The following is a 25,561-nucleotide window of genomic DNA, read 5'->3' as shown; positions in this document are numbered from 1 at the left end:
GAGCAACATCAATAGCACCTTGTCAGCTAATGCTTCTGAGGAAGTACAGCAGGGAAGGGGTGAGGAGGCTGTGGGCCAGATTACAGTTCCAATAGAGTGGCCAGGGAGGTCATAGCTGAGGAGGTAACATTTACATTTAGGGACATTATACGTTTAAGTGGCACAGATGAATAAATACAACATTTTCTATAGATGCTTCCCTACCTTTCCTCTTAGCTTTTGAGACAGGGTCTCACTGTGTGGCCCTGGCTGGCCTGGAACTCACTATGTGGACCAGGCTGGCCTCCAAGGACTCAAGGTGTGCCCCAGCATGCCCGCTTTACATGCCCACCCCTCTGGAGCAAATGGTGTGGTTTTCCCCTTTGGTTTAGGATGGTGGTGGGTTACCACTGCAGGCTTCCAGGTGTTAAATTGGTTTTGGATCTCACAGATACACCCAATGTGATCATGACTTTCTGTCCTTCTAATGTATGACTGGTTGTTGGTATTCTGATGTGATTTCGGCTTCTGTGGACTCTGAGGCTGGCACTGATGTCCTTCTCCTCAATTGTCAGCAAGTTTTGGCTTTAAGGTTGAGGTAGCCTCATATTATTCCTACTCTTTGGTTAACCCATGAGGCTGTTGGTTTCTTCTGGAGGAAGGTGTTTTGTGAACAACTTTTTCAGCGGTATAAAACCACTCAGGTTTTCTATCCTTTTCAGTTTGCTTGTAATGTTTTGTGCTTTAATTTTCTTTCTTTTTTCTTCTGTTGAGACAGGGTTTCTCTGTGTAGTTTTTGGTGCCTATCCTGGAACTCACTCTGTAGACCAGGTTGGCCTTGAACTCACAGAGATCCGAGTAGTTCTGCCTCTCGAGTGCTGGGATCAAAGGCGTGCGCTGCCACTACCCAGCTTGTGCTTTAATTTTCGAGGTCTTGGCAAAAAGTTCCTTCCATCATTTTGCTACCCTTTACAGCCCATAATGTCTACAGTGATGTCATCTTTCACTCCTGAGACAAGTTATTTGTGCTTTTTTTTTCATCAGTAATTTACCACAGGCTAGTCATTAGTATTAGTTTTCATAGTACAATCATTACTTTTTGAATATATAAAAACATCTGGGATTTGCTATTTGACTTTAGCCACGAAGGTAAACTGTGGTCAGAGAACACATTCCATGTAATCCCAATACTTTTAAATTTGTTTAAATTTGCTCTGGGGCTAAGACAATTAGCTCAATTTCTGCCCGGTTCTGCATATTCATGGAAACAGCGGTCCTGTGGTGCAGTGTGCTTACATTCATGAATTGGGTCAATTTTGTTAATCAGCTTGTTCAAGATTTTTAGGCTTCTTTCCTAATTTGTCTTATCAATTTGGGAAAAGAATACCAAAATCTTCCAAAGAGGATTGTGAATTCAAATGTCTTTCCTTCTAGTCCTTTGGAAGGATAAAATTGGGAGAAGTGGAGTATGAAAAAAATTCAAAAACAAAAACAAAAATACATCACAGCCAATCTAAAACAAGACAGGAAAGAAGGAAAACAAAACCAACCCAGCCAACCAGCCCCAAACTCTGAACGTGGGACAAAGCCCCAAACACAAAGGTGAGTTCAAGTGTAAATATATCAGTAACTGATGCCATCTAATGGGCTAAGGCCTCCAAGAACAGAAACCGTGAAGGCGGATTATGAGGGAAAAGCCTTTCAACCACGGGTCATTAGAAGGAGCCACATGTAAAACCGAGATCAGCCAGGCCGGAGTTAAGTCACATTACCAGTGGGTGGCACTCTGGTGGAAGTGACCCGCAGGGTGCTGTGGGAAGTCTCCGATGGTCCCTGCAGTTACCTCTACCAGCCTCCCATCAGCCTGCTCAGTGAGCTGGACCCTCCCACTTTTCTGCCCCATGGGTGATAGAAGGTCCCCCCACCCAGGTGTGGCCTAGGGTCACTTCCCAGAACAGTAGGGGACACACCGTCTCTGGCCCCCACCTCCAGGCCAGTAGATCTGCAACAAGTTTAACCAGGTTGTCCCAGAACAAGCCTGTGCTGGAACTGTTCTCGGTGAGTCCAGAGGGCTTTCTGATTATCAGTGGTGGCGGCAGCAGGTCCTGGAGACTTCCTGAGTGTGAACAGAGCAACACCACACAGCTTCAGCCGGTTCCATGCTCATGTTCCCCCTAAAGTTTTCTTTAAACCCGTTACACAGTCCGACTGGATCCGAACCACTTACTGCCTTTATCTGTCCTAAGCAGGCACAGCAGAGGAAGGTACTTAACACCCAGCAGATGACAGGCCCTGGCAACTCAGCCCCGTACTGCTGTTTGTTCACTTGTGCTGGCTGCCTTCAAGGGAGATGTGCCACGCAGAGCATCATGGTAGCCCTTTTCACTGACGGACAACATGGTCTCTGGCTTAGAAAGAGTCACTCAAGCAGGGCAGACCAAGTTCCTGTCCTGGCCACGGCCACCCACATCAGGCCCCAATTTGTCTCATCAGTTTAAGGACGCCTAGTCTTCCAAGTAGGATACTGAATTTGAATGTTCCTTCTTCACTCTCTCAACCTGCCTTACCCCTGCCCCTCGGCACTGGGAAGACCAGCACTGCCCCACTAGCCTGGAGATGCAGCTGCCCACTCCTTACAAGGGCAGCCTTTGGTTTTCTACTCCGACCTGTGGTGAGCTGGACTTGTTCCAGTCAATGCCCTGTGCGTACCTTGTATTACGTTCTAGGTGGACTTCTTGGGGGTGTGCTTTAGTCTCTAGGTCAGTGGTTTGAGAACCTTCCTGATGCTGTGACCCTTTAATACAGCTCCTCATGTTGTGGTGACCCCCGCCCCAACCATAAAACTATTTTATTGTTACTCATGTTATTTGACTACTGCTATGAATTGTGACTCTCTGATGTGACCCCTGGGGCCGCGAACCACAGGCTGAGAAACATGACTAAAACACTTTAATGATCTTTTGTGACTGTGTCTGCCCAAGTCACACTCACCAAGTCCCAGGCCTGAGGGGTACTCAAGTCCCGGATATCTCCAGAGAGCATGACTTTAGAGTGTCACAGGGCAAAGCAGCCACAGGTAACTGCTTAGGGCTGTCACAGACAAGGTCATGTCACCCTGAGCTTCAGCAGACAGCTCAGGCCCTGGCCTTCCCAGCTCCCGTGGGTATAGGCGCAGCTCCTGAAAAGTCCTCAGGTTCAAAAGGAATTCAGATCAACTCTGAAGGACGAGGTGAGTAAATGTGGATGGCTAGCTGTGGTACATTACCAAGCATCTCACCAGGGCAGAAGCTGGTGGAGTGACATGTAGTCAGCCAGGCTAAACCCAAGAGTGGCCCAGGCCTTCGTGTATTATGAGCTAGATGGTGCCCTCCTCCCCATTATATGCTGAAGGTTTAATCCTCACAGGCACATCCAACCTGCACATAGCTGAGAAATGCTATACATGCAACCCAACACAAACTTATAAACGGATTTAAAACAGGAGTTTGTTTTTTTAATCTCAACTGTCTGGTTCTTGAACGTGAACTTTCTAGATGACAACACTTTGTCATAATGTCGAAAGGCTGACCATGCTGTGCCCCCTGGCACTTCAGAATGTGACGTTCCTTAGAGTCTTTAGCGAAGATGAGTTCAAAAGAGAATGAGTGCCAACCAAAACATCCTGTGTCCTGGCAGGAGGGGCATTTGGAGAAGAGATTCATAGAAGATACCATGAGCATGAAGACAGCCTCCAACAGAGCCAGACACCCTCTGTAGAACCAACCCTGACAAGACCTTGATTTGGGACCCCTGATTTAAGCTGCCCAGACTAAGTCTGTGACACTCTTGTACACAGCCTAGGAGACTGGCCTATGTGCAGTACTCTGTGCCCAGCCTCACTGCGCATGCTCAGTTCTCTTGAGGTGTGTGTGTGTGTGTGTGGAAGAGGGAAATGCAAGCTGCCTCGTTCTCACTGCACTGGTGACAATCCAGGTAACCGTGCCCGAGTGCCGTCCCCTCTGAGCACTCTTCCATTGCAGCCAAATGGCCTTTTCTTAGCAGCTAATATATTTAGTTTTAGAATTCATGTGGGTCAGTTCAGCTTAGACCACAGGCCAGGCTCTCCCTAAATGAGATCTGTGAATATTCACTCTAGACAGACAAAGACTGGCCTTTTCGTGTCCTTGAGATCAGGAGCAGGAGCTTAAGGTGCCTTCATGGTGCCCTCTGCAGCTGGCTCTGTGCATATGCAGTATGCATGACACCCACCTGGAACCTAGATGGCTCTGCTAAGGAGGAAGAGCAGCTGGCTGACTGAACCTGAGCCAAGCAAGCCGGAGGTATGGCGGAGGGATGCCTCTAGAGTGGCCCTGTGCAGACACCACGGGGGCCTGGCACAGCAGAGGCAAAGGGCCAGACTTGCAGCAGTGATCAGAGGTCTGGCTGAGCAGGTAAGGAAGACACAACCCCTGGGAAGCAGGCAGCCTGCGATGGTTTTACCTCAGAGGCTCCTACCAGGCATCCTGGCCACCCAGCATCCTCTGCAAGCCTGAGCAAAGGGACAGGACAGTTAATGGGCCCCCCACCTCGGATCCCTGTGGTCACCTCCCCAGAGGTCTTTGCTGAGGGCTCCCCCTGGCCGGCTGTTAGGTTCCTTGTGCTGGTGTGGAATGCTGGTTGCTGCCACTGCAGCAGCCTGAGGTTCCGAGTCTGCACTGGTTGCTGGTGTGGCCACAAGGGGGACCGAGGCAGTAGGCACTGAAGGGGAGGGGGGATTCTGGTGGCATCCGGTGTGTTCCCGAAGGGGGTGTGCAGTCAGCACAGTGTGGCCTCCAGGTGCTGAGGAGATCTGCTGGGATGAGCTACCGCTGGGCCTGGAAGATTCTACCAAGGAACCATCTGGAGGCGGCTGAGGCACCAAACTGCCCTTCCCTCTAGAGAGTCCTGGGCGGTCCGCAGCCTTGCAGCCTTCTGCCTGGGCCCGCAGCATCTTTGGTCTGGGCCTGCTGGGGCCCTTCTGCCTCCAGTAGGGTAGGTATCTGCGGTCCAGTCTGTTGGCCCAGTGAGGTCTCCGGGGGAGGGTCAACCGCCAGGAAGCCTGGCCTTTTGGTCCAAGGCTCTGTGGGCGCCTTCCCAGCCTGTCCATCTGGGTCCTCATGGTGGCCACTTCCTGAGTCAGGCCTGCCAAGGCTGACGCAAGCTGATCCAGCTTGTCCGTGAGGGCCGTACCAAGGCTGTGCAACTCCTGCTGCAGGAATCTGCCACAGGGGCATGGTGTCTGGAAAGAAGCGGGTGGCCACTTTGACAAGACAGTTGTGGGAAGGGGAGACTTGCTAGGTGGCTCCGGAGGGTCCCCAGAGAGCAGCTTCCCTTGAGTCCTGGCTGAAACCAGAGAAAGAGTGGGTAAGAGTACTTAGGTTGTAAGGGCCTTCTCTCTGGCCCCAGAGACCTCTTTAGTGTATTCAGTATCCTGCCCCCATAAGGCCTGGCTTTCAGAGAATTTTAATCTTAGGTTCCTCCCCACTGATCCCCCAAAACGTCTAATTAATTCTTCAGTCCCACATCCCCTGGAGTGGGTCTCACCCAGGCAACATGGTGCTGGTCAAGGTCCCTGCCATTCTTCACCCATCCACCAGAATGGAAGAGGGGTCTGCTGTTTACTGAACCCCAGTCAAGGCTCTGCCCTTGTCTTTTCGGTACCTTTAGGGCTGCAGACAGGGAAGGACAGGTGATGGCCCAAGTGGCCCAAGGACCCACACCTGGTCTCACTAAGTTCTTGAACTAAAGCAAGCATCTGAAATTGAGGCAGGAGGATCACATGTTCCAAGTGGCCTAGGTTACTTGTCTCCCACAAGACTTTTGAAACCTTATCTCAAGCGAAAACTAACAACTAAACATCACAAAACAAAGTAAGAATGTGGTCTGACGCTTCATCTGAGGGAGGGCAGCCAGGGCTCTTAACAAAACCTCGCACTCTCGGAGGAGTCAAAGCTCACAGGCAAAGAAGGTGCCCAGCACACGCACACGCACATGCACACACGCACACAAGCCAGCGAGGGCGGCGGCACAGACCCCGCGTCCTGCAAACCTGTGGTGCCTTCCCAGCACGGCTCCGGGTACAGATGCGTCACCCTGCCTGTTGTCACTGTGGGTCCCTGAACAAGGCGATGGGAAGCCCATGCTTTGTGCAGGACCCCAGCCAGGCCACTCAACAGTGCTGAGGTTCAGTTCCCTCAAACCCAAACTTGGACTCCAGATGCTTCTCAATGCCTCTAAAAGGAGAGCCTGTGGGCTTTTATGAAAACCCTGAAGTAAAGTGGACCACGTACCTGAGTGGCTTCAGTATAAGATTTTCCTACCCATAATCAAATGATAAACTTGGAGCATGCTTACTTCCTTAGGCTGGAACCTGGGTTCTGATTTCCCCAGAGGCCACTAAAGCACAGCAAATGCTGGAGAAGCCACCAGCTCACCTGTGGCACTGGGTTGCCCATGTCCAGGCTCCAGGTCACTGGTGTCTTCAGCACCCTTGGGCTCAGGCCTTTCTTCCAGCTGAGAGGCAGGCCATGGGCACCCAGTTGCCTCTGCAGAAAGAACATCGAACACTTGGGACAAGGACAGTTCTGGCAGTACCACTCCACATGGGGCTGTCCTCATGGAGCCACACCCCCACTCCCACCCTCCCCCCAATGACAAATGTGCAACTTTTAAACAATGGTTAAATCAGGTGCAAGACGCTGGGGAGCCGAATGCTGGTGGGCTGGCCTGCTGGGCCATGTGGGAACCCCTCCACCATTTCCTGCAAATCCTCAGCGACTTGTGAGGAAATGTGAGTGTGGCTCATCCTGAGTCCTACATAGGTGGTAGCCAAGGCCTGGGAGCAGCAGCTTCCGAAGACGATTCCCTGGCCCCTACCTCCTCTTCCTCCTCCTCCTCCTTTTACTTCAGCACTGCTGACAGGGCCAGGCTGGCATGTGTGCTCTGCAGCTCCTTCTCTTCTGGGTGACGGGGTCTTGACTCCTGTCCCTTCTGCTCTTCCTGTTAGTAACAAAGTCTGGGTCACAGCTCAGGGGGAGAGTAAAGCGGCTTGTAATACCCGGTGCCATTTCTAGACTTCTGGGCCATTCCAAGAAGTTCTGTTCTCACTGTGTGTGATCAGACCCAGCCTCACACATGTTACACAAGTGCTCTAGCATTGAAAAAGACCACTGTTGATGTTTTCCTTGTTAATTGCCAAGTTTTAAAAATGTTACTGGATACTAACTATATGGCATATATATGTGTATGCATATATATATATGTGCATGTATTAATGAGCATATATGCAGATAGTATGCACATATCATTCAGTGGTTTACCCAGATTTCCTTACAGAACACAGCCCTGGGCTCAGCTTCCCTCACAGGATCTAAAGTACAACAAATTATGGGGATGTTTTAAGGAGAGCCAACAGAATGACAACCAAACCCAGAGAATGAAGTCTGGACCTTTGGACCATGGGGACATGTGGCTGTCATCCAGAGACTCCAGACTTACCTGTATCGAGGCTGCTGCAGTCCCTGGACTCTGGTCTGTCCGGGTCTTCAGCAAGACAGCTATTGTTGTTGACTCCTGGGAATGTTGTAGGGACAGGGCACAGAGGGACAGGACCCTTGCTGGAGGGAAGGTGGTCTTTCTCTGTGTCATGAGTAAGCTAGCATCAGAGTACTGACAGGCACCTCCGAGATCAGCTCACCGCCACCACCCACCCCACGCCAGCAGACTCACTCTGGAGGGGTGGCTGCCAGAATGCAGGCTCTGGCCTCAGGTCTTCTCCATCAGAGCTGCTGAAGCTGGAGCTGGAGCAGGGGCTGGGACTGGGGTCAGGACCAGTCACACAGGTGAAACGCAGGGGTCGCACGGGCAAGATCCCCCTCAGAGAGCTCTCCAGGCAGTGCAGAGGGGAGGGCATGGTGGCTGTCTCTAAACAAAGGAGAAAGGAGTTCACTGCCCAGTTCCTGACAGCACAGTTTTGGTGGCCAGGCACTTAGGATGCATCTTTTTCCACTCAGCCACAGCCCACTTGGGCTCTGGTGGACCCTGAACAATTTACTTTCTGGTCGTAGGTAGAGAAAAACAAACCCAGCGGCTAGCCATGTCCGCAGACAAGTGAGCTGGGGAACTTTCCGGAAGTTCCAAGTCCCTAGAAGCTACTCCTGGTGAGGCTCCAGTTAGTCCTGAGTCTTGCATGCGAGGCAGCCCTTCCCAGTGGGCAGACTGCAACCCTCCCCTGAGCAGACCCTCTACCTAGCACTGTGCAAGCGTTCAGTGAGGACCACTGATGAGCGAGGTCATCCTTCCACCCCTGGAGACTAGAGTGGTCCTGCTGGAGCAGTCTGTACTCAACAGTGTGTACAGGGTACCCTTCAATCCCAGCAGCGTCTCCACTTCAGATACCCCAAGGAAGCCAAACATCCTGTTCTTTCTTAGTCCACTCTGACGGTCCACGTCTATATCCATGCAAGGGCAGGAGAGTAGGGAAGGAACAGAAACACAGAAAAGGGAAGGCTATTGCCTTGGCAAAAACTCACTAGGGGGAAACTCTGGTGTCAGCACAGAAGGCGGCTCACCATCTTTCGGCCACTGCCACGGTCCTGGCCTGGCAGTCACTTGGTGGCAGGTAGAGGGGCAGGTCTGTGGACTGCCTAGACGGAGACTCCTGCTGGGCACTTCTCCCCGACCCTGTCCAAGGTGGGGTGGCTCACAGGCCTCGCCCCTCGGTCCTGTTTTAATGAGAAGAGTTCTGACGTCCTACGGAACCTCATACTCCCACAGAATGGACAGCATTTCTACCATTACCAGGCATTTAGCACACACGTTTCAGGTCACTACACCAGCCCAAACCCCTGGGACCTCTCTACTCCCAACCCAAGCTACAGAGAATCCCAGGAGGTGTATAACTCAGTGCCCAGACAACAAGGGATGACACAGTCACAACCGAGACGCTGGTCAGCAAAGCTCTGGCTCAGTGGAGCAGCAGGCAGGGCCTCCACATCCTGGACTCTGACTGTGAGTCTGCACGAGTGGGGAGACTAGGCTGGCTGACTTTCTGCCCCCAGCTCGGCCCAGGCCTGTCTCCAGAGCATCCTCTCAGCTCAGCCGAGATCTGGCCCGAGGGCTGCTACCCTGCTGCCAAGGCCGCAGTGCAGAGGGGACGGCTCTTCTCCCAGCTATCTACAAATACCATTCGTTACCGTCCGTGTCTGCAGTCCAGTTCCTGGGCTCTGTTCTCTTCGACCCCCTGTCTGCAGCCAAGGAGCAAGGCCAGGCAGCCTGTGGCCTGGGGATAGGGATCTCTCTTAGACAGTTCTCCAGGCCTTGGAGTGGAGAGCTTCCTGGTGGATATCCTGTAGTCAAACATGAACAGTCTTGGATGGGTAGCCAGTGCTCTGTGAATCCCCGGAGCCCGTCTCTTCTGCCCTGACCAGGGCAGAGGAAGGAGGCACAGAATATAGGATATGTCCAGCTAGCTCAGGGCCCCGGATGAAGACATGGCTTCAAGCACTTGTCAGCTGTGGCCTGGGGCAGCCCTGCTCAGGCTGCCCTGGAAGAAGCCTACACAGAAGTCTGCCTTGGGGGCTGGAATGAGATAGTCTAGTCACAGGCGTCTAGTTTAGCACAAGAGCTGTCACCATGCCAAGGAGAGATGCTGCCTGCTCAGTGCACAGGACACCCTAACGATCAAAATGTGCACGAGTCTTCTTTTACCCCCCAAGGAGGGCAATGATGCAGGCCCTCTGGCCTCTCAGTATCACATCTGGGCACAGGAGGTCTAATTCTCGATAGGTTTCAGATACATTTCAAAGCTAGTACTCCTACTGATAGAGTCTTGTGCAATAAGGAGCTAGATGATGTGAAATTCTAGAGGGATAAGGTAAGCAGACAGTACTAGTCATGAGGCCACGAGGCACCTGTTGTCTACTCTGGAAGCAGGCAGAGATTATAAGCAAGAGACGATCACGTGGGGTGGTATAGCATAGCATAGCATGGAAGTACAAACCACAGCAGGCAAAGGTGCTTGGCATCAAGCACACTTGAGTTTGAGGTCTAGAACACATACAGTGTTGGAAAATTGAGAACTGACTCTTCCAAGTTGTCCTCGGACCACATGTATGCCACGGTACACATGGGAGGGCAATGAAAGCTGAGGGGCATTTGAGTTCTATATGGGGGGGTGTTTCCTCAGTAGGATTCAGAAAAGAGAAAGCAGGCACTATAATGAAGGCAGTCTCCCAAATGCTACAAGAGTAACTCCACCTTGCAGCAATATGTCACTTAGCTCTTCTATGTGCCAGACAAGAGCAAAGTAAGCCATCCTGCCCACAATTAGGCAGTGTTTGGCAAGAACAACAGAATCTGAGATCAGGGCAAGAGCAGGGTATACATGAATGTGCGACTTGCCCAGCGTCTGGCTCTGTCTGTGCCTCCTGTCGTCGGGGCCTGTATTAAGCTCTGTTGCTTTAACACTGGGCAGCAGCACTCCGAGCCCAGCTTTACTGACTCAGCTGTACACTGAGAGCCAAATAAATCAGGAGCTTGGTGGGTGTGGGCTTGGGGACTCTGAGAAAATGCTGTTGTTGACAGTCATCCACAGTGCCTGAAGAACCTCAGGTAAACTCGTTTAACTCATCAGGGTAAACTAGAATGAGTCACTCTGGGCTGCTGGTGCCACGCCACTGAGGCAGATGTCAATTTATGTTGCCAGGCCTTTAACAATGGATGTGGCCAGGGCACAGTTGGGCAGATGCACTGGGTATCCACCCACAGGAGAAGACAGACATGATGGTTCCAAGAGAAAAGGCAAAGGGGGATGCTGAGAGAGCTCCAGAAGACCCCAAGTCCCCAAGAGTGACTTCCTTTGTCAGGGCCCAGGGAGGCACAGATTAGTGAGTACAGTTCCGCAGGCGGTTTTCCAAGATCTGCACTGTCCCCTCAGCTGGAGGTCATTTAGTACTATAGACACTTCTTTTTTCCTCGATAGGGAAGGGTTTAGTGTAAGGGAGATTAAGGACACATTGCCAGCCATTGTCCTGTCCTTTCTGAGCCAAGCTACTACAACAGACCCCTCTCACTTGCCAAGACAAGTCCTGGGTCTGTTTCTGCTTTGGTACACCCAGTTCTTCTGGCATTGAGGCAGAGATAATAGTGGACAAGGACCAATGTATTCCTTCCCAGAGGACTCCAACCTCAGGCTGGACCAGCTCACCTTTCCCAAGCCGTTGTCCCTGACTGCTCCTGGGGCTCCTGAAATCCAGATCCCCATCACTGCTGCTGGCTGAGGAGAAGCTGGTAGGGGTACCCTGGGAGCCAGAGGATTGAATCCCAGGTCCCTCTCTCATGCAGCCCCGCAAGCTCAGAGGCAGAAGTGGCTCTCTCGAAGCATCTGCAGAGAGAAGTATAATTGGGTCAAGGCAGAGCATGCTGGAGAAGTCCTTGAGTCTTACAGTATATGGCACCAGAAGACCCAGTCCAGGGAGCTCCTTCCCCTTCCAGGATTTCTTTCCCATGGCACTGAAAAGTCTACCCCCACCCCCCCCCGCCCTACCCCCATACAGTCTTGGGAATAAGAAGACCTCAGAGCAGGAAAGTGGGTGGGGAGAATGTGGCTCTCACCAAACCTGGACAGCTATTTGGGGGAAGGCATGAAGCAGGGGTTAGGAAAGAAGGTAACATGCTCGAGGAGGAGGCCAAGCGGGGGATGAGCAGATGGTGCCCTCAGCATCTTCCCACTGTATGCACAGGAATAACTGTCAGCCTGGGCCCGAGTACCTGCACTGTGTGATCCTTGCGGCTGTAGCTCAAGTCTCTGAGAGCCAGCATCTCCTGGCTGGGGACTTCTGGACCATGAGGTGGCTAGCGGCTGAAGAGGTGATGACCCGCCTGGAGGAATGCCCTTCAGACAGGCCTCCAGAGCTTCTAGCGGTGAGCTTGAGGCCCTGCCGGCTGGACAAGAGAGGCCACCTTGTCATCTCCTCTTGCTGGGCTCTGGCCTGCTTGTCAGACCCCAGCTTGGCCTTTGGCTGGCTGGCTGGCCCACAGCCTGACTTCTACAGCAGGCTCCAGTGATCTGCTAAGCAGGAGATCCTCCAGTGAGGAACTGTGAATGCTTTCTGCTTCTACAGAAGGAATGAACTTGTCCCCAACTCCGAGGAGAAGGGTGGGGTAGCCACATGCATGCCGTGGCCAGCTTCCACAGCCACAACCTCACTGCAAAAAGAAGGTCCTGAAACCAGAGGGTGCCTGAGCATGGGCCTGACTGAGGACATGAAGTGAGATGGAACAGCTTGGGAGGAGAGGCAGGGGAAAGGCTCCTTGGCCGAAAGAGAAGCAGGTACTTACTTCCCTGTGGGCTTTGGAACCCAGAACTTACCGAGAGTCATGGGGCCCCAGCGGGGCACACGGACCTCTCTGCTATCTCCAGTGAAATAGGGACCGTGGCCTTGCCTGCTAAGCTGGCAAGATGCTGGCACTGGGGGACTCTGGACCCAGCCATCTTCTACCTTCACCACGGCAAGCATACTTCCAGCTCCATGACTACGGCGGAGAGGAGGAGTCTGGGGGCATCTCATCCCTGTGGGGAAGGTGAGTGCTAGGAAGCCCTGGTTGCAGGCTTAGACTCAACCCAAGTCCTAAGAGCTCCACTTTATAGGGTTCGGAGGGACTTCCAAGGTTCCTCTGCCTACACAGCAGTCACTAGCTCTGGGTATGATCACCTCTCAATCCCGAGCACAGATGCAAGTAACATCTCTACCACCTTTGGGGTGCTCGGGAGCTTTCTAAGGGATGTTAAAGTGAACCCCTCCCTGGTCAGCAACAAATCAGACCTTGCTCCTCATGCTTCAGGCCTGTTCAGCCCCACCCTCTCAAGGCCGTGCTCTCGGGAATACAAGCTTATTGATGATCTGACAAATATCCCTGGTCCAAACATGCGTGTTGGGAAACCCATCCTCCAGCCATACCTGCTGTCTGAACACAGGACAGCAGCAATCCCCCGTCACAATTACGGTCTGCTGTGCTACACCTCCTGCCTTCTGTTCCATTTCCCTCTCCCACCCCAATATCCTTTCTAGAAAGTTCTCTAGCTCTTTTACCTCCTACAACAAGAGCCAGTTTGTAAAATTATGAAGCTGACTAAGGGTCTCCCACATGCTCTGCTCTTGTACAGAGTGATGAGGTCCAGCATGGGGTTGTCGGACCAACATGCTGACACAGGACATCCATTTTGTTGTGAAGGGTCACACACAGCTGTACTCAGAGCAAGGAAACCAAAGACATTACATCTAGCTCCCCCACCACTAATCTAGCAAAAGGCCTTTACCTCCAGAATTCCTTTTCCCTGGCTCCTCCTGCAGCTGCAGGTCCCCGGCTCCTGAGGGGCTGGGACGCCCGTCTGGGGCTTCTGGGATCTCCTTCAGACAGTTCAGCAGGCCCTGAAGGGGACAATCCCCGGATATTGGCTCTGTCTTCACTAAGGGAAAAGACATATGTTTCACTTAAGTTCAGCGACCTCAGTCTTCTGACAGACAGACCAGGACTGTCCTGGGGTGCAGTCTGAGCAGCACAGGATCAGAAACCAGGACCTGTAAACCTTCCAGGTGGGCAGCACCTACACACAGCTATCACTCGGGGTGCAAATCGAAGAGGGCGGGCTGGCAATTTCTGAGTTCTGAGTACAACTTAGCTTCAAGGTGTATCAGGCCTTGACATACACATGGAACGTTCATACACATGAGAGGAATTCTGCAGTTAAGTTCACCCAACCCAGAGGATGGAGCAGCGATCCTCTACAGATGCAACACCAAAGATCAAAGGCAGCCCTTTGAGGGCAACCTCAGGCAGACTTCAGTGTCCACTGACACCTCATTCATGTCAACAGAAAGTGACATTTGAGCCCTAAAGTAATCCTCAGAGTCCCACATTAGAAGGGCTGGAGAGATGGCTCAGGGGTTAAGAGCACTGCCTGCTCTTCCAGAGGTCCTGAGTTCAATTCCCAGCAATCACATGGTGGCTTACAACCATCTATAATGAGATCTGGTGCCCTCTTCTGGCCTGGAGGTATACATGTAGACAGAACACTATATACATAATAAATAAATAAACCTTAAAAAAAAAAAAAAAGAAGGAGCAGAGAAGAGTGAGGAGAACAGGACAAAGTCTGCTGCTATCCTTGAAAGCCACTGGGCTTCAGACAGCTGACCCTAGGGACACAGGAGCACCCAAAGTGGCCATCTCACGGGAGATGGCCTGGAACACAGCAATAGAGCTATGAATGGCGATTTGAACTTCCCAGGGACTGTGGAGACTTTGGCCTGAGCAGGCCAGGTGCCCAGGGACTCACCCGGGCAGGGCAGGCTCCCTGGCTCCACCTCAGCTCTGCTCTGCTTCAGCACACTCAGGCCAGGCAGAGAAGCTGGCAAGTCTGCGGCTGTCCCACGGTGCTGGGGCCCGGGCACAAGGATTTCCTTCAGACAGTTGATGAGGCCTTGCAAGGGACTGTTCTCGGGAGAGGTTCCTATGCACATACAAGGCAGCTAAGGTCAATGTAGTCCCCACAGGCAGCACGAGACCCTCAGCCATCCCCACCATCTCTGGGCAGCTGAGCATCACCCATACATACACACACAAAGCTTATCTTACAGCTGTGGTTCTCAACCTGTGGGTCATGACCCCTTGGGGGCACATATCGGATATTATAACAATAGCAAAATTATAGTTATGATGTAGCAATGAAATAACTTTATGGCTGGGGGTCACCATAACATGAGGAACTGTATTAAAGGGTCACAGCACTAAGAAGGTTGAGAACCACTGTCTTACAGGGTTGTCATGAAGTTCAGAGGAGAGAGTGACATGACCTTCTCTGACCCTACTCAGCTCTGGACTGCTCGACCCCGGGAAGCCAGCCTCTCACCTGTTCCTATGCCGCCTCTATCTTGTCTTAGGTGGCTCTTGCTCTGGTCCAGGCTTTGAGTGGGATGAATGGAAGTCTCTCCTGAGGCTCCCAAGCCTTCCTTCTCTATGGAGAGTGGTTTATCAGTAGCTCCTAGTGCAAAACACAAAGAAAGCCATGTTAGGGGGACTCAGACTCTGGGATCACCCCAGACCTGCTCCCCAAGAGGACAGACCACTCTAACTCTCCAACCCTCTGAGAGTCACCCAAACCCTAAAAATTAGCCTCTCGTGCTGGGGCTATCTTTGGAGGACTTGTTCCAGGAGGGCTGGAGGCTATATCCTGTTTCCTTCTGGTTTAGCTGTAAATACCAAGACTCGCTCAAGCTGAATGTTTCCTGACCCTTTCCCTGACCCCAGTCTCTGAATCTGGCCCAGCTAATGAAGCCTACAGCCACAACACAGGTCAGGCTTGTACTCATGCTTTTTCTTCTTTTTTTTTTTTTTTTTTTTTGTGTGTGTGTGTGTGTGTGTGTGTGTATATGTGTGTGTGGTGTTGTTTTTTGTTTTTGTTTAGTTTTCCCTTAGAGACAGGGTTTTTCTCTGTGTAGCCCACCACCTCCTGGAAGCACTACTCATGCTTCTTCTGTGGGCTTGTAAGACAGATGGCACATGGAACCATAGGCTAATTGGAGTACATTTTTGGGGAGTGCCCATTTTAATCTTTATCTCTTTAAATATTCTAAATTAAAACACCAAACAGGGCTGGAGAGATGGCTTAGCCATTAAAGGCTAGGCTCACAACCAAAAATAAAAAACCAACACATTCAGACAAGTACAGTTTCGAAATATTTTAGAAGACAAACTGAGACCCCAGAGAAACTTTAGAGGCTGGAGCTGCTTCACTGTTGTTAGCTCTGCTGAGGCAGCTGAGAATCAAACCAGGGGCACATAGGTAAGTGATCTGCCTGGCTTGCACATAGGAACTGCCCAGAGCTCTGTGTGTGTGTCTCTAGTCCTCAGTGATGAACACAGGGACCGGCCATCTGGAACTGAGCATCAAATCACCTGGTCTGCAGACCAGAGGCCAAGTGTGTTTTCTCATTATTCAGAGATCTTTGTTTCCAGTCACCTACAGAGGAAGCTGAGCCAGAGAAAGTGAAGAGGGTATGGACTCCAAGACGGGTTCTAGGGGTAGGCCTTTATAGTGCTGGGTGTCCCTGTGCACACTGGGTCAGACTCACTGGCAGGCAGGAGGCTTTCTTGTGCCCAGTCTCCAGGAGGGCCACTGGAAGAGGAGCTGCCCGTGGGTGTGCTGGCCAGGCTGGGGTGGCTTGCAGGGCTCTCCGGAAGAGAACTAAGCAGGCCTCGGGGAGGGTAAGTTTCCACAGCCCCAGCTACTGTTGGGAGATGGAGAAGACGCCAACCGGTAAGTTGTCCTCACATTACCACAGTCAGTGCTTTCCCTGTCCTGTGCCACTAACAACGACCAGGGGCCAGTGGCCTGCTCAGTGTCATTGCTGAGCTCTGAAACTTGAAGATTTATGTCTCAGCCATGTCCTGATAAAGCACAGAGCAGTGAGCACAAAGCCACATCCCACCCCACCCAGTCAGCGCCGCTCTATACCTCTGCTCCCTCCCTGTGTCATCCACCACTAACTGCAGAGGGCTGCAGCAGGTAGGGGACATGTTCTAGGGGGACCAGGTGGAGAGGGGAAAGAACGGTTTCCGAGGCAGAAAGAGAAAGGCTGGCAGTAGGATCTAGGACCCACTGGCTATCTGGACAAAGCTCAGCTTCTCTCCCGTTCCCCATCTGCTTAACAGGGACAAACATACTGCTCACCACCATGCAAAGTACAGGCAGCAGGGAGGGGTCACCAGGTGGCTGGACACAGACACACCGAGAGAAGGCATGGACTGTTCCCACCCCCACTGGGTCCCACAAGCTCAGAGGATGAGCACAGAGAGGTCAAGAGCTGAGCCGGAAGGAACTGCGCACAGCCCCGTGGACCGTACTGAGGTCACTCTGCAGCTTGTGTGACTTACCCTCAGGGCTCGCTCGCTCCCCATCCAGACTGGTGCTCCCACTCTCGGGGTAGTCCTCCGTGCCCTTCACTTCTCCAAACAAGAACTCCGGAATCTCCTTCACCAGCTGCACTAAGGCGGTGAGGTGTAGGCTCTGCTGGGGCTGCCCTCCTGTGGAGAGGTGTGCGGGCCTGTGCTCAGTCACCCAGCTCTCCAGGGAACCCTGGCAATCACAGATGGCGCAGCCAAAGGGAGCACATGGCTCAGAGGATGGAGGGCTGAGCTCAGGAGGGCTCTGCGCCGTTACCCAGAAGTTCCTCTTGTCTCCTTCCCACTGAGAGCAACATTGAAGGGTCCTGCGGCTCCATCCGGCCGTCTCCCTCCCCTCACTTACTCTGGGCCCCACGTGCCACCTCTACTGTCTAAACAGCAGGCTTCTCTGGGTAGGGGTGAGTGGGGCCCAAGGCAGAGGTTCTCCCCCATGTGACCTCAGGTTTTATTCTGAGCATTTCTCCATGGACTAGACTACAGGCAACGAGCCTCCCCCAGAGGAAGAGCGGCAGGTCTCGAGGAGGCCTGGACTGAATTAGCTGAAGTCAGTGTCACTTGAGGGGCAGAACCCAGGGGCTGAAAACCACGACTAGGAGGAAGTGCTCCAAGTCCACTGGGAGGACCTACCCTGGGAACCACGCTCCAGTGGGGGTTCTTGTCCCTTATCATGGTGGCCCTCTCCCGCGGTGGCTCCTCCAGGCTCTGTGGGTGACAGGAAAGCAGAGAGAGGAAGCAGCTCAGAGGTCCCTGGGGAAAGAAGGAGCAGTTACTCTGGGAACAGAGTGGCTTTTACCCTCCCGCAGTCATGTGATGGCCCAGATGCCTGCTTATCTACGCACAGCTTTCCATTCATGTTTGTGTGGTCACCAAATTCAAAAGACCAGACACCCCGAAAGCTTTGTACACCCCTACTCTGGCTCACAGAAATGAACCAAGGGAAGTGAGGCCCTGGGCAGCCTCAGGCTCTGAGCACTCCCCTGAAACTACTCAGTTCACAGAGGAGGAGGCCAGGGCCCGGAGGAGCCTAGGGCCTCACGGAGACCCCAGGCCCCCGGGCACAGACCCTGGCCTCCTTTCCTGCTCCCCTCTCCTGTCCCTGCAGCCCGCACTCTGGAGGCCTTAGGCCCTCACCCACGGACACCAACGTCTCGTAGTTCTCCCGCATCACGTCTCTGTAGAACTCCCGCTGGCCCTCCTGCAGGATCCGCCACTCCTCTTCAGAGAACCGCACGGCCAAGTCCTTGAAGCTGATGGGCACCTGTGGGCACAGTCTCCGGGGGGGTTGGCTGCATCCACGCCAACAAGGCCCACCCAAACTGTCCCTCAGCTCAGGGAGCCACGTGCGTCTCCCGGTCAACACCAGGAGCGGGCAGTGCAGACCTGGGTGGGGTCGGCCCGGGGGGAGCGGGTACCGGGGCAGTGCCTGGGTGCCCAGGAAGGTGCGCCACCACCAGCAACCGTTTGGAAACAAGGTCACCACAGGTGTAACTAGGGAGGGCGGAACTCCACTCCTCAGTACCCAGTCGGCCCTATCTGCTGTGTCGGCTACTAAGTGACTGTGGGAGAACCTGGAACTCCAGCACCGCGGCACTGAGAGGAGGACATCAGGTTACTAACAAAACCAGCTCGTTACCAAGGGCTACTATTCTTGTCCCCAAATTCTTGGGGTCAGATGTATTTTGAATATTTGATTTTGAATGTTCTCATGTCCATCATGAATTATTTTAGAGATGGCCCTCAAATCTAAACAAGAAATTCTTTTATATTTTGTTCTTTATGCACCTAGGCGGAGGTAAACTTTTACAGCGTGTTTAGTACACCTGCATTCTGACTGCAAATGATCACAGGAGCTCAGATGTGGACTTCTCTACACAGGGCATCACGGTGCTCCAAAGTTTTGCCTTTTGGAGCATTTTCCATCTCAGATTTCCAGACCAGAATTAATCAACCTGCATAGCAAAGAAAAATCCCACTTACTGCTCTTCAGCAGGGATGACATAATTTATATCAGAAATTAAACACCCCCAAACAGCAGGGGGAGGGCAGCAACAGAACCTCACAAAGCCCTGAAGGTCTGAAGGAGATCAAGCCCTTTCCACCTGCCAGCCAGGCTGCAGGTGAGCCAGGTACTCCAGGCCTGACCTGTGCTCAGGGCCCCTGATCTGCAGACTCCGATCTGGTCCAGGTTCCACTGCTGGGCAGAACTCACCTTCACTCTTCCCGTCCCACCTGCCTGCAAGGCTTCAACTCGCCACAAACCCTAGGCCAGCTGTGGTCAGTTCCACTGTGAAAAGCTGTGGCACTCCTCACCAGGCACATGCAGCAGAAGCACGCAGTGGGAGGTGATGGCCACAGAGCCCTTCTAGGGGCCCCATCTAGAGGCCTATCTCACCATGCTCCCTACACCATCCGCCCCCAACTATTGCCACTTAGCATTGAAAGACTGTAGTGTAGTCTTTAGGGACTCAAGAAACCAGGAACCCCCGGAGCTTTAGGAAACAGTTCTTCACATCCACACTCCACACACCTGTACCTGCTAGGCTCGCCTCCTATACCTTATGGCTTTGTAAGATGAACGCAACATCTCTTAGTTTCGTTAAAAGTCATCATTCAGTAGACTTTCAAACAGCCATGAAAACTGAGACAATGACAGACATCTGATAGGCATGAACTTAGACTATGGCAGAAATTAACCATGCAAATGACACAAACAGAATGTAAATATGGAAAGAATCCATCTAAGTGAGAAACAAGCATGATCTGCAAGAAGGAATTGTGACAAAAATGGGGACACTTCTAATAAAGCAGAGGAGAGTCAACTGCCTATTTCATGCATTTAAGTCAGTGACTTTAAAAACTGTCTCTGCTACTAACTGGCAGCCTTACCACCCACTCCCTGCCATCTCTCGGCTGCCATTCTTGACAGCTGACAGCTACCACTGTGCATACACTAGGCTCATACTCCTAGAGCCCTGCCATTTTGAAGTAGTTAGGCTCCAGGAACACATCTGGCTAGGGACCGCATCTCCAGTGACTGTGGACAGCCAGAAGCCCAAAAGGATCACAGTCAGTGTCCTTCGCCTCAGCCCACTGTGCATTCCCAACCATCTCCATGGCCTGCTGGGCAATTCAGCAGCCTCTTTTGTCAAGCTTAGCTTGTGGCTCTGGCCCACTATGGCCACTATCCCTCAGGAACACCTCAGATACTCCACAAACCTCTAGCAGGGAGCCATTTTGCATTTCTTTCTTTTTTTTTTTTTTGGTTTTTCGAGACAGAGTTTCTTTGCATAGCTTTGTGCCTTTCCTGGAGCTCACTTGGTAGCCCAGGCTGGCCTCGAACTCACAGAGATTCACCTGGCTCTGCCTCCCGAGTGCTGGGATTAAAGGCGTGCGCCACCACCGCCCGGCCATTTTGCATTTCTTTTTGGCCTCCTAGACATAAAATGTGGACAATCTTAGGTTCTGTACTAAGGAGCCAACGGGGCAGGCCTGCCACTGCTGCCCTTCAAAATGCCTAGCACCAGGTAAACCCAGGCACGCACCCGGGAATGTGCATCTCAAAAGGGTTTCTACCTAACCAATTACAGGTTAATTGGTTAACACAGTGACTAATCTGTGCAATTCAGTTTGTGCTGAACACACATCTCCTTTTGAGGTGTCTGCCACTGGGGCAGGTGCCAGCAGAAGGTCTGAGTGACCTGTTCTCAGCAACAACCCTGGGTGTAGCATCTCTGGCAAGCTTCCCCCAGTGGGCATTCCACACGGGTCATTCACCATTATGCTGGGGGAGTTCAGTGCTTCTTGGTGACTGCACTGGAGGCCTCCCGGAAGCTGCCCTCAGGCTTCCTCTAACCTGGCCCCAGGCACCTCTGCTATCTGCTGAGTTTGTCAGATGTTTTCCCACACACAGCTGTGAGTCTAACTACCTGCTGAGCCTGAATCCTCATGGGCATCTCTAAGTCTCAGATGCTCTTGGAGATGCCACCATAGGACCCCATTCCACCTGGCTACCTTTCAATCCGTGCCCCCACCCCCCATGTATTCAACCCATCACTTCCTAGTCTTGCCTTTGGCATCTCTGCTACAGCTGTGTCCTCTGGTCCTTTCTGGGCTGCCCTCTTCCTCCTCTCCCTTCCTGTATCCTATCAGCCAATGCCTGGGAGCCATGGGGGCTGGCTGGTAGAGTGGGAAGAAGCTGCTGAGTCCTCATGTGTGAGCTACAGAACCCCAGGTCTGTGACAACAGGCTCAGGTCCAAACGGGCATACACATGCCTCCTACAGACCAAATATACTTGTTTTGCTTACACACTTTAATTACTGTTTAAACATGTTCAGATGCTGCTGTCCTTTAAATATCATGCAAATTATGACATAGGAACGTCTACCACCCAGGTGCACTAAGCAGACAACTATGGGGGATCAGGGGAGTTTCACCATCAAGAAGGGGTCAGAGAGCCAAAAGAATGGAAGTTTCTGTTTATGATCCAACCTTCTCACTGTGACTACGAAGGGAACAGGAATTATCAGTCATCGGAAAGGGTGACCAAGTCATGGCAACAGAGAGGCATGACCCAATGGGGCCTGCCACCTGAAAGCTGGAACCTGGTCAGCTGTTACTGACCCTGTCAGAGGGAAGGGTGCTCCCACAGAATAGCAGTCCAGCAAGAGGGAAGGACTAGCTTGTGGGTCCCTGGCCTTAGCCACATGACGTGTAGACTCTGGCCTACACTGCAGAACTCTCCCTAAATAGCAGCGTGGCTCAGGCTACCAAAGCACCATGCTGCCAGCTGTCAAGCTTGTCCAGCACCTCTGTGCTTAGGAGACAGATCTCCATTAGCACTTGGCTTCCCATGCAGGATCCACTCTAGGCACAAGAAGCGACTGGGCCATGCATAGATTAAGGCCATTATCTGGGGGAGTCATTCTCTGATGAAAGGATGGGTTCAGTCCTCTTCTTTCTCTGTTTACTTTTGCTCTTCTGCCCCTCTGCCTTCCACGGTGGGATGACAGTGCTATTGGCTGAATGTGAAGCGCCCTAGCCCTGCCCACACAAGCTCATGTTTTAAAAGCTTGTTCCCTGCCTGCTGAACTATTTTAGGTTATAGGAACTTTAAAAAGTGGACCTAGTACATCACTGGAGGTGGGTCCTTTGGGGGTGTAGTACTCCTGGTCCCTTCCTGTCACACCCCCTATCTCCCAATCATCAAGACTTGGAGAACACACGTTACTGCCGAGATGGTCTGCCCAACTACATGGGTCAAATGATTATGACTGAACTCTCCAAAAGCATGAGCCAAATCAACCTAGCCTCCATTAGGTGTTTCTGCCAGTGTTTGGTCTGAGCAACCAGCAAAGCAGCCAACCCACACATCAAGGCAGATGCTGATTCCTTGCCAGACACTGGTCCCTTGATTTTGCATTTCTCAGCAGCCAGCACCATGAAAGAAAAAAAAAAAAAAAAACTGTTTTGTAGCTATTGTTTGCTTTTTAAGAGAAGGTCTCATTATTGCAGCTCTGGCTGTCCTGGAACATATTGTGCAGGCCAGGCTGGCTTTAAACGTATAGATTAGGCTGCCCCTGCCTCCCGAGTGCTGGGATTAAAGGCGTGCGCCACTATCACCTGGCTCCATGTTAGGTTTTATTTTAATATAGAAATACAAAGAAGGCAGGTGGCTAGATATTCCACAGCTGTATCTTCATGCATTGTCAGTTCATCAGCTCCCTTTTTCACTGGTTTACTCTCTGTTTGTGTCTGTTTCTACTACTGTAACAGACAGAACACCTGAGAGGAGGTGAGTTATAAAGACAACAGATTGATATCTTACGGTTGCAGATTCTGGGAAGTCCAGAGTGAAGGGGCCATGTTGGTTGAGGGCCTCCTTGCTACATCAAATAATCCATGAGAGTGGTGGGGGACATCACATGGTGAACAAAGCAAGCAAGCCAGAAAGGCCTTCAAACAAGGCTACTCCCTCAATAGCCCATTAATAACAAGTCCAGTGACTTCCCCACAAAGCATGAACAAGACACTGGGAATTAAGTTTCTAACAGGCGAAATGTGGAGGCTATTGTCAAACTCCAGCATTCTTGTTCATTTGTCTTTTGTGAGTCCTCTTAGTGTTAAGTTGGTCCTCTTGAGAGCCATAACCTAAGGTGCCCTGAATGACAATATATTAGTTAGGAGACTTCAGCCCAACAGCTGACCCATCTGAGCCTTAGCAAACTCATCTGTAATAGTGGATCATGTCCTGGTTCATAGGGATAGTGCAGACAAAACAAATGGGCAAAACGTCTGGAATAAACGCTGGAGTACATAAAGTGTTAGACTGGTCTGCCTAATATCCATTTACAGAGCGTGACTCGCCACCTCAGGCTCTTCTAAACACCACTCCTGACTGGGGTGGGGGTGATGTGAGGCTCTTTATCTCAAGGCTAAATATATCTGGCTCCTTTAGGCCTTGGTGTGTGCTATTTTCCAGACCTCTCTCCATCCTAGCCTCAAAAGGAAATCTTCACTGACAATGTTTTTTATAAAATGTGAATGAGAACTGGCCGTGACTCCTGATGCTTTCTTCAGAGGTTTCCCAAACAGAAGTGGAGGTGGGGATGTTGGTCAGATGGTAAAGTGTTTGCCCAGCATGTTCTGGGACTGACCCCCAGTGCTACCACAAGCCAGATATAGTGGCACATGCCTATAATTCCAGGTGGTTGTAGGAGGATCAAAAGTTCAAGGTCCTATTCAGCTACATGAAACCCTGTCTCCAAAACAAGTAAATAGATAGATAATAAATAAATAAAAATAAAAAGTGAAGAAAGAGTGAAAAGTGTGTGTGAGGGAGAGGGAGTGGGGAGAGGAAGGGAAGAGACAGAGGGCGTGGGGAGATTGACTCAGGAAGACAGCTACCACCGGCCTGCCATCTGGGCTCCTGCCCCCGTTCATCAGAAGAAAGGCTTCTGGAGCTAACTAGGACGACGGTGGATGACCAACCTCCTTCTCACGGCTGCCATGATGGACCTCCTAAAAAGTGCTTTTACAGTGTCGTCTCTGTAAGAAACTGCAGTTTCAGCACTCACAGGATGGGTCTGTCTATTGCAGTCTTTGTCAGCCTAGCCCCACTGCCCCAGGCTACCAGGTCAGATCCTGTACCATGCTACCACTCACTGTCCCCACCTGCAAACTGGGCACACACCCCTGTGATTCTTGGAGTCAAACTGAACACAAAGATTGCAGGCCTTTCCTATCCCTCTCCATCAGACTGTGACCTTCTTGCATTCCCACTGACCATGCCTGACCATCTTCTTCACGCAGCTACACAGTATGAGGCTACATCCTTCCTTGAACATCAGGTCTGAGAGATCCACGGTCCAACTCCCTCTGGATTGAGAACGAGAAACCCAAATATCCAGTCTCTAGGATGGGGTCAGTGAGCATTTCTGTGGAAGAGTGTGCTTGGGTTGCCTGTCGGCTAAAGCTACAAAGGACACTCCAGGGCTAGGCAACATCCCATTTACCTTACCATACTTGTGGGGTACTAGTGATATCTAGCCACACGCTGTTCTAAACACCCCAACACAGCTGCCTAAGTCTGGCCAAAGCTCATGGGCAACAAAATTGGACATCTGACTCTGGGTGTCTACCCAGAAGGCAGTGCAGTAACTGCTCTGGCATCTTCACAGCCTACGACCCTGCCCAAACTGTGCCTAGGCCACAACAGCAGATAGGGCTCTTCTTCCAGCTCTGGGACCGACACATTTTACCAGCATAACTTGGATCTGTTTTCTTTCTCCCCACTTTCTTGGCCCCATTCCCCGGGATTCCGTATCTTAACAAAAGTAAATGTCAGATTTAGTTATCCCCTCAAGTCCCGCTCAGGCCTCGATCGTGCACACCCTCTCATGATATCCTGTACTGAAAAGCCCAAGGAATGAGCTCTCCAGGTAGAAAAAAAGCTCCAGGTCCGTGTTCCTGGGGGAAGGGGAGAGCCCTAGACTTCTGGCCAGGGAATCCTGGGCATCTGGCTGGTCTGGCTGGGCTCACCCAAGCTCAAAGTCGGCGGTGACGGCTCCTTTCAGGCCCGTCGCCCAGGGGGCCGCGTTGCACCGAGAAGCCCGGTCGAGGCGTCCGTCGGTCCGCAACGGCTCGCCTTACCTGGAGCGCCATGGCGGAACTCAGCTTCGCGACTCCCCGGCCCACCCAGCTTCCGGCGCGGCTCCGGCAGGAGGCTGCACCGAGACCCTCGAGACCCTCGAGGACAGCGGCCCAGCTCCGCACGACAGGAGGCGGGGCCGGGGGCCGGGCCGCGCGGGGAGCCGCAGTGTTGGCTCGCCTGGGTCAGCCCCGCGCCTCGCATCGCGGGAGGGGGTGGTCCCGCTTCCGCCCGCAGCCCCCGGCCTCACGGCGAGAACAACGCAGGCGCAGACTACACTTCCCAGAGGGCTCCGTGGCTGGGACGTGGCTCCAGGGGGGTGTGGCGGGGGCTCGCTTGATTGCTCCGCCCCTCGCACCTCCAGCTCTTCAGGTTCAGGGGCCGCTTGGAGGCCGCCACGTCCTGACAGGGCTTGCGGCTGCGCATGCTCAGGTGCAAACAACCGTTCACC

The 25,561-nt window shown here is 52.2% G+C and overlaps 1 protein-coding gene across 50 annotated transcripts; it reads right to left on the bottom strand.

Annotated features, from left to right (window-relative positions):
- Positions 1 to 3,450: 3,450 nt before the first annotated feature.
- Krabd3 (KRAB domain containing 3) lies at positions 3,451 to 25,448 on the bottom strand. Of its 50 annotated transcripts, none has more exons than XM_042273174.2 (19): positions 25,113 to 25,340; positions 18,094 to 18,233; positions 17,590 to 17,709; positions 16,933 to 17,082; positions 16,131 to 16,286; positions 14,909 to 15,043; positions 14,336 to 14,509; positions 13,316 to 13,465; positions 12,368 to 12,568; positions 11,767 to 11,940; positions 11,204 to 11,380; positions 9,192 to 9,344; positions 8,568 to 8,720; positions 8,361 to 8,447; positions 7,726 to 7,920; positions 7,495 to 7,635; positions 6,874 to 6,996; positions 6,432 to 6,542; positions 3,451 to 5,340 (listed from the first exon to the last, which is right to left on the bottom strand). In XM_042273174.2, the coding sequence occupies exons 2-19, from the start codon at positions 18,125 to 18,127 to the stop codon at positions 4,529 to 4,531; spliced, it is 3,246 nt and encodes a 1,081-aa protein (XP_042129108.1). In that variant the 5' UTR covers positions 18,128 to 18,233; positions 25,113 to 25,340; the 3' UTR covers positions 3,451 to 4,528. The 50 variants fall into 50 exon arrangements, with proteins under 50 accessions (XP_042129108.1, XP_042129096.1, XP_042129097.1 ...); XM_042273162.2 differs by having other exon boundaries at positions 18,094 to 18,220; positions 25,113 to 25,315; XM_042273163.2 differs by having other exon boundaries at positions 14,909 to 15,040; positions 18,094 to 18,220; positions 25,113 to 25,315.
- Between the last annotated feature and the right edge of the window lie 113 nt (positions 25,449 to 25,561).

This window comes from Peromyscus maniculatus, chromosome 3 (assembly GCF_049852395.1).
Source record: "Peromyscus maniculatus bairdii isolate BWxNUB_F1_BW_parent chromosome 3, HU_Pman_BW_mat_3.1, whole genome shotgun sequence".
Taxonomy (NCBI): domain Eukaryota; kingdom Metazoa; phylum Chordata; class Mammalia; order Rodentia; family Cricetidae; genus Peromyscus; species Peromyscus maniculatus.
Note: the sequence above shows the minus strand (reverse complement) of the source record. Positions and strands in the feature narration are given on the sequence as shown.

Excerpts from the sequence above, each read along its gene's own strand:
- Krabd3 (XM_042273159.2), bottom strand. The coding sequence starts at position 25,314 with ATGCGAGGCGCGGGGCTGACCCAGGCGAGCCAACACTGCGGCTCCCCG. Across the intron at positions 7,921-8,360 it reads GACGCTGCTGGGATTGAAGG|AGACAGCCACCATGCCCTCC; the intron begins GTACCCTGTACA and ends TCCTTTGTTTAG. Across the intron at positions 6,997-7,494 it reads CTGCAGCAGCCTCGATACAG|GAAGAGCAGAAGGGACAGGA; the intron begins GTAAGTCTGGAG and ends TGTTACTAACAG.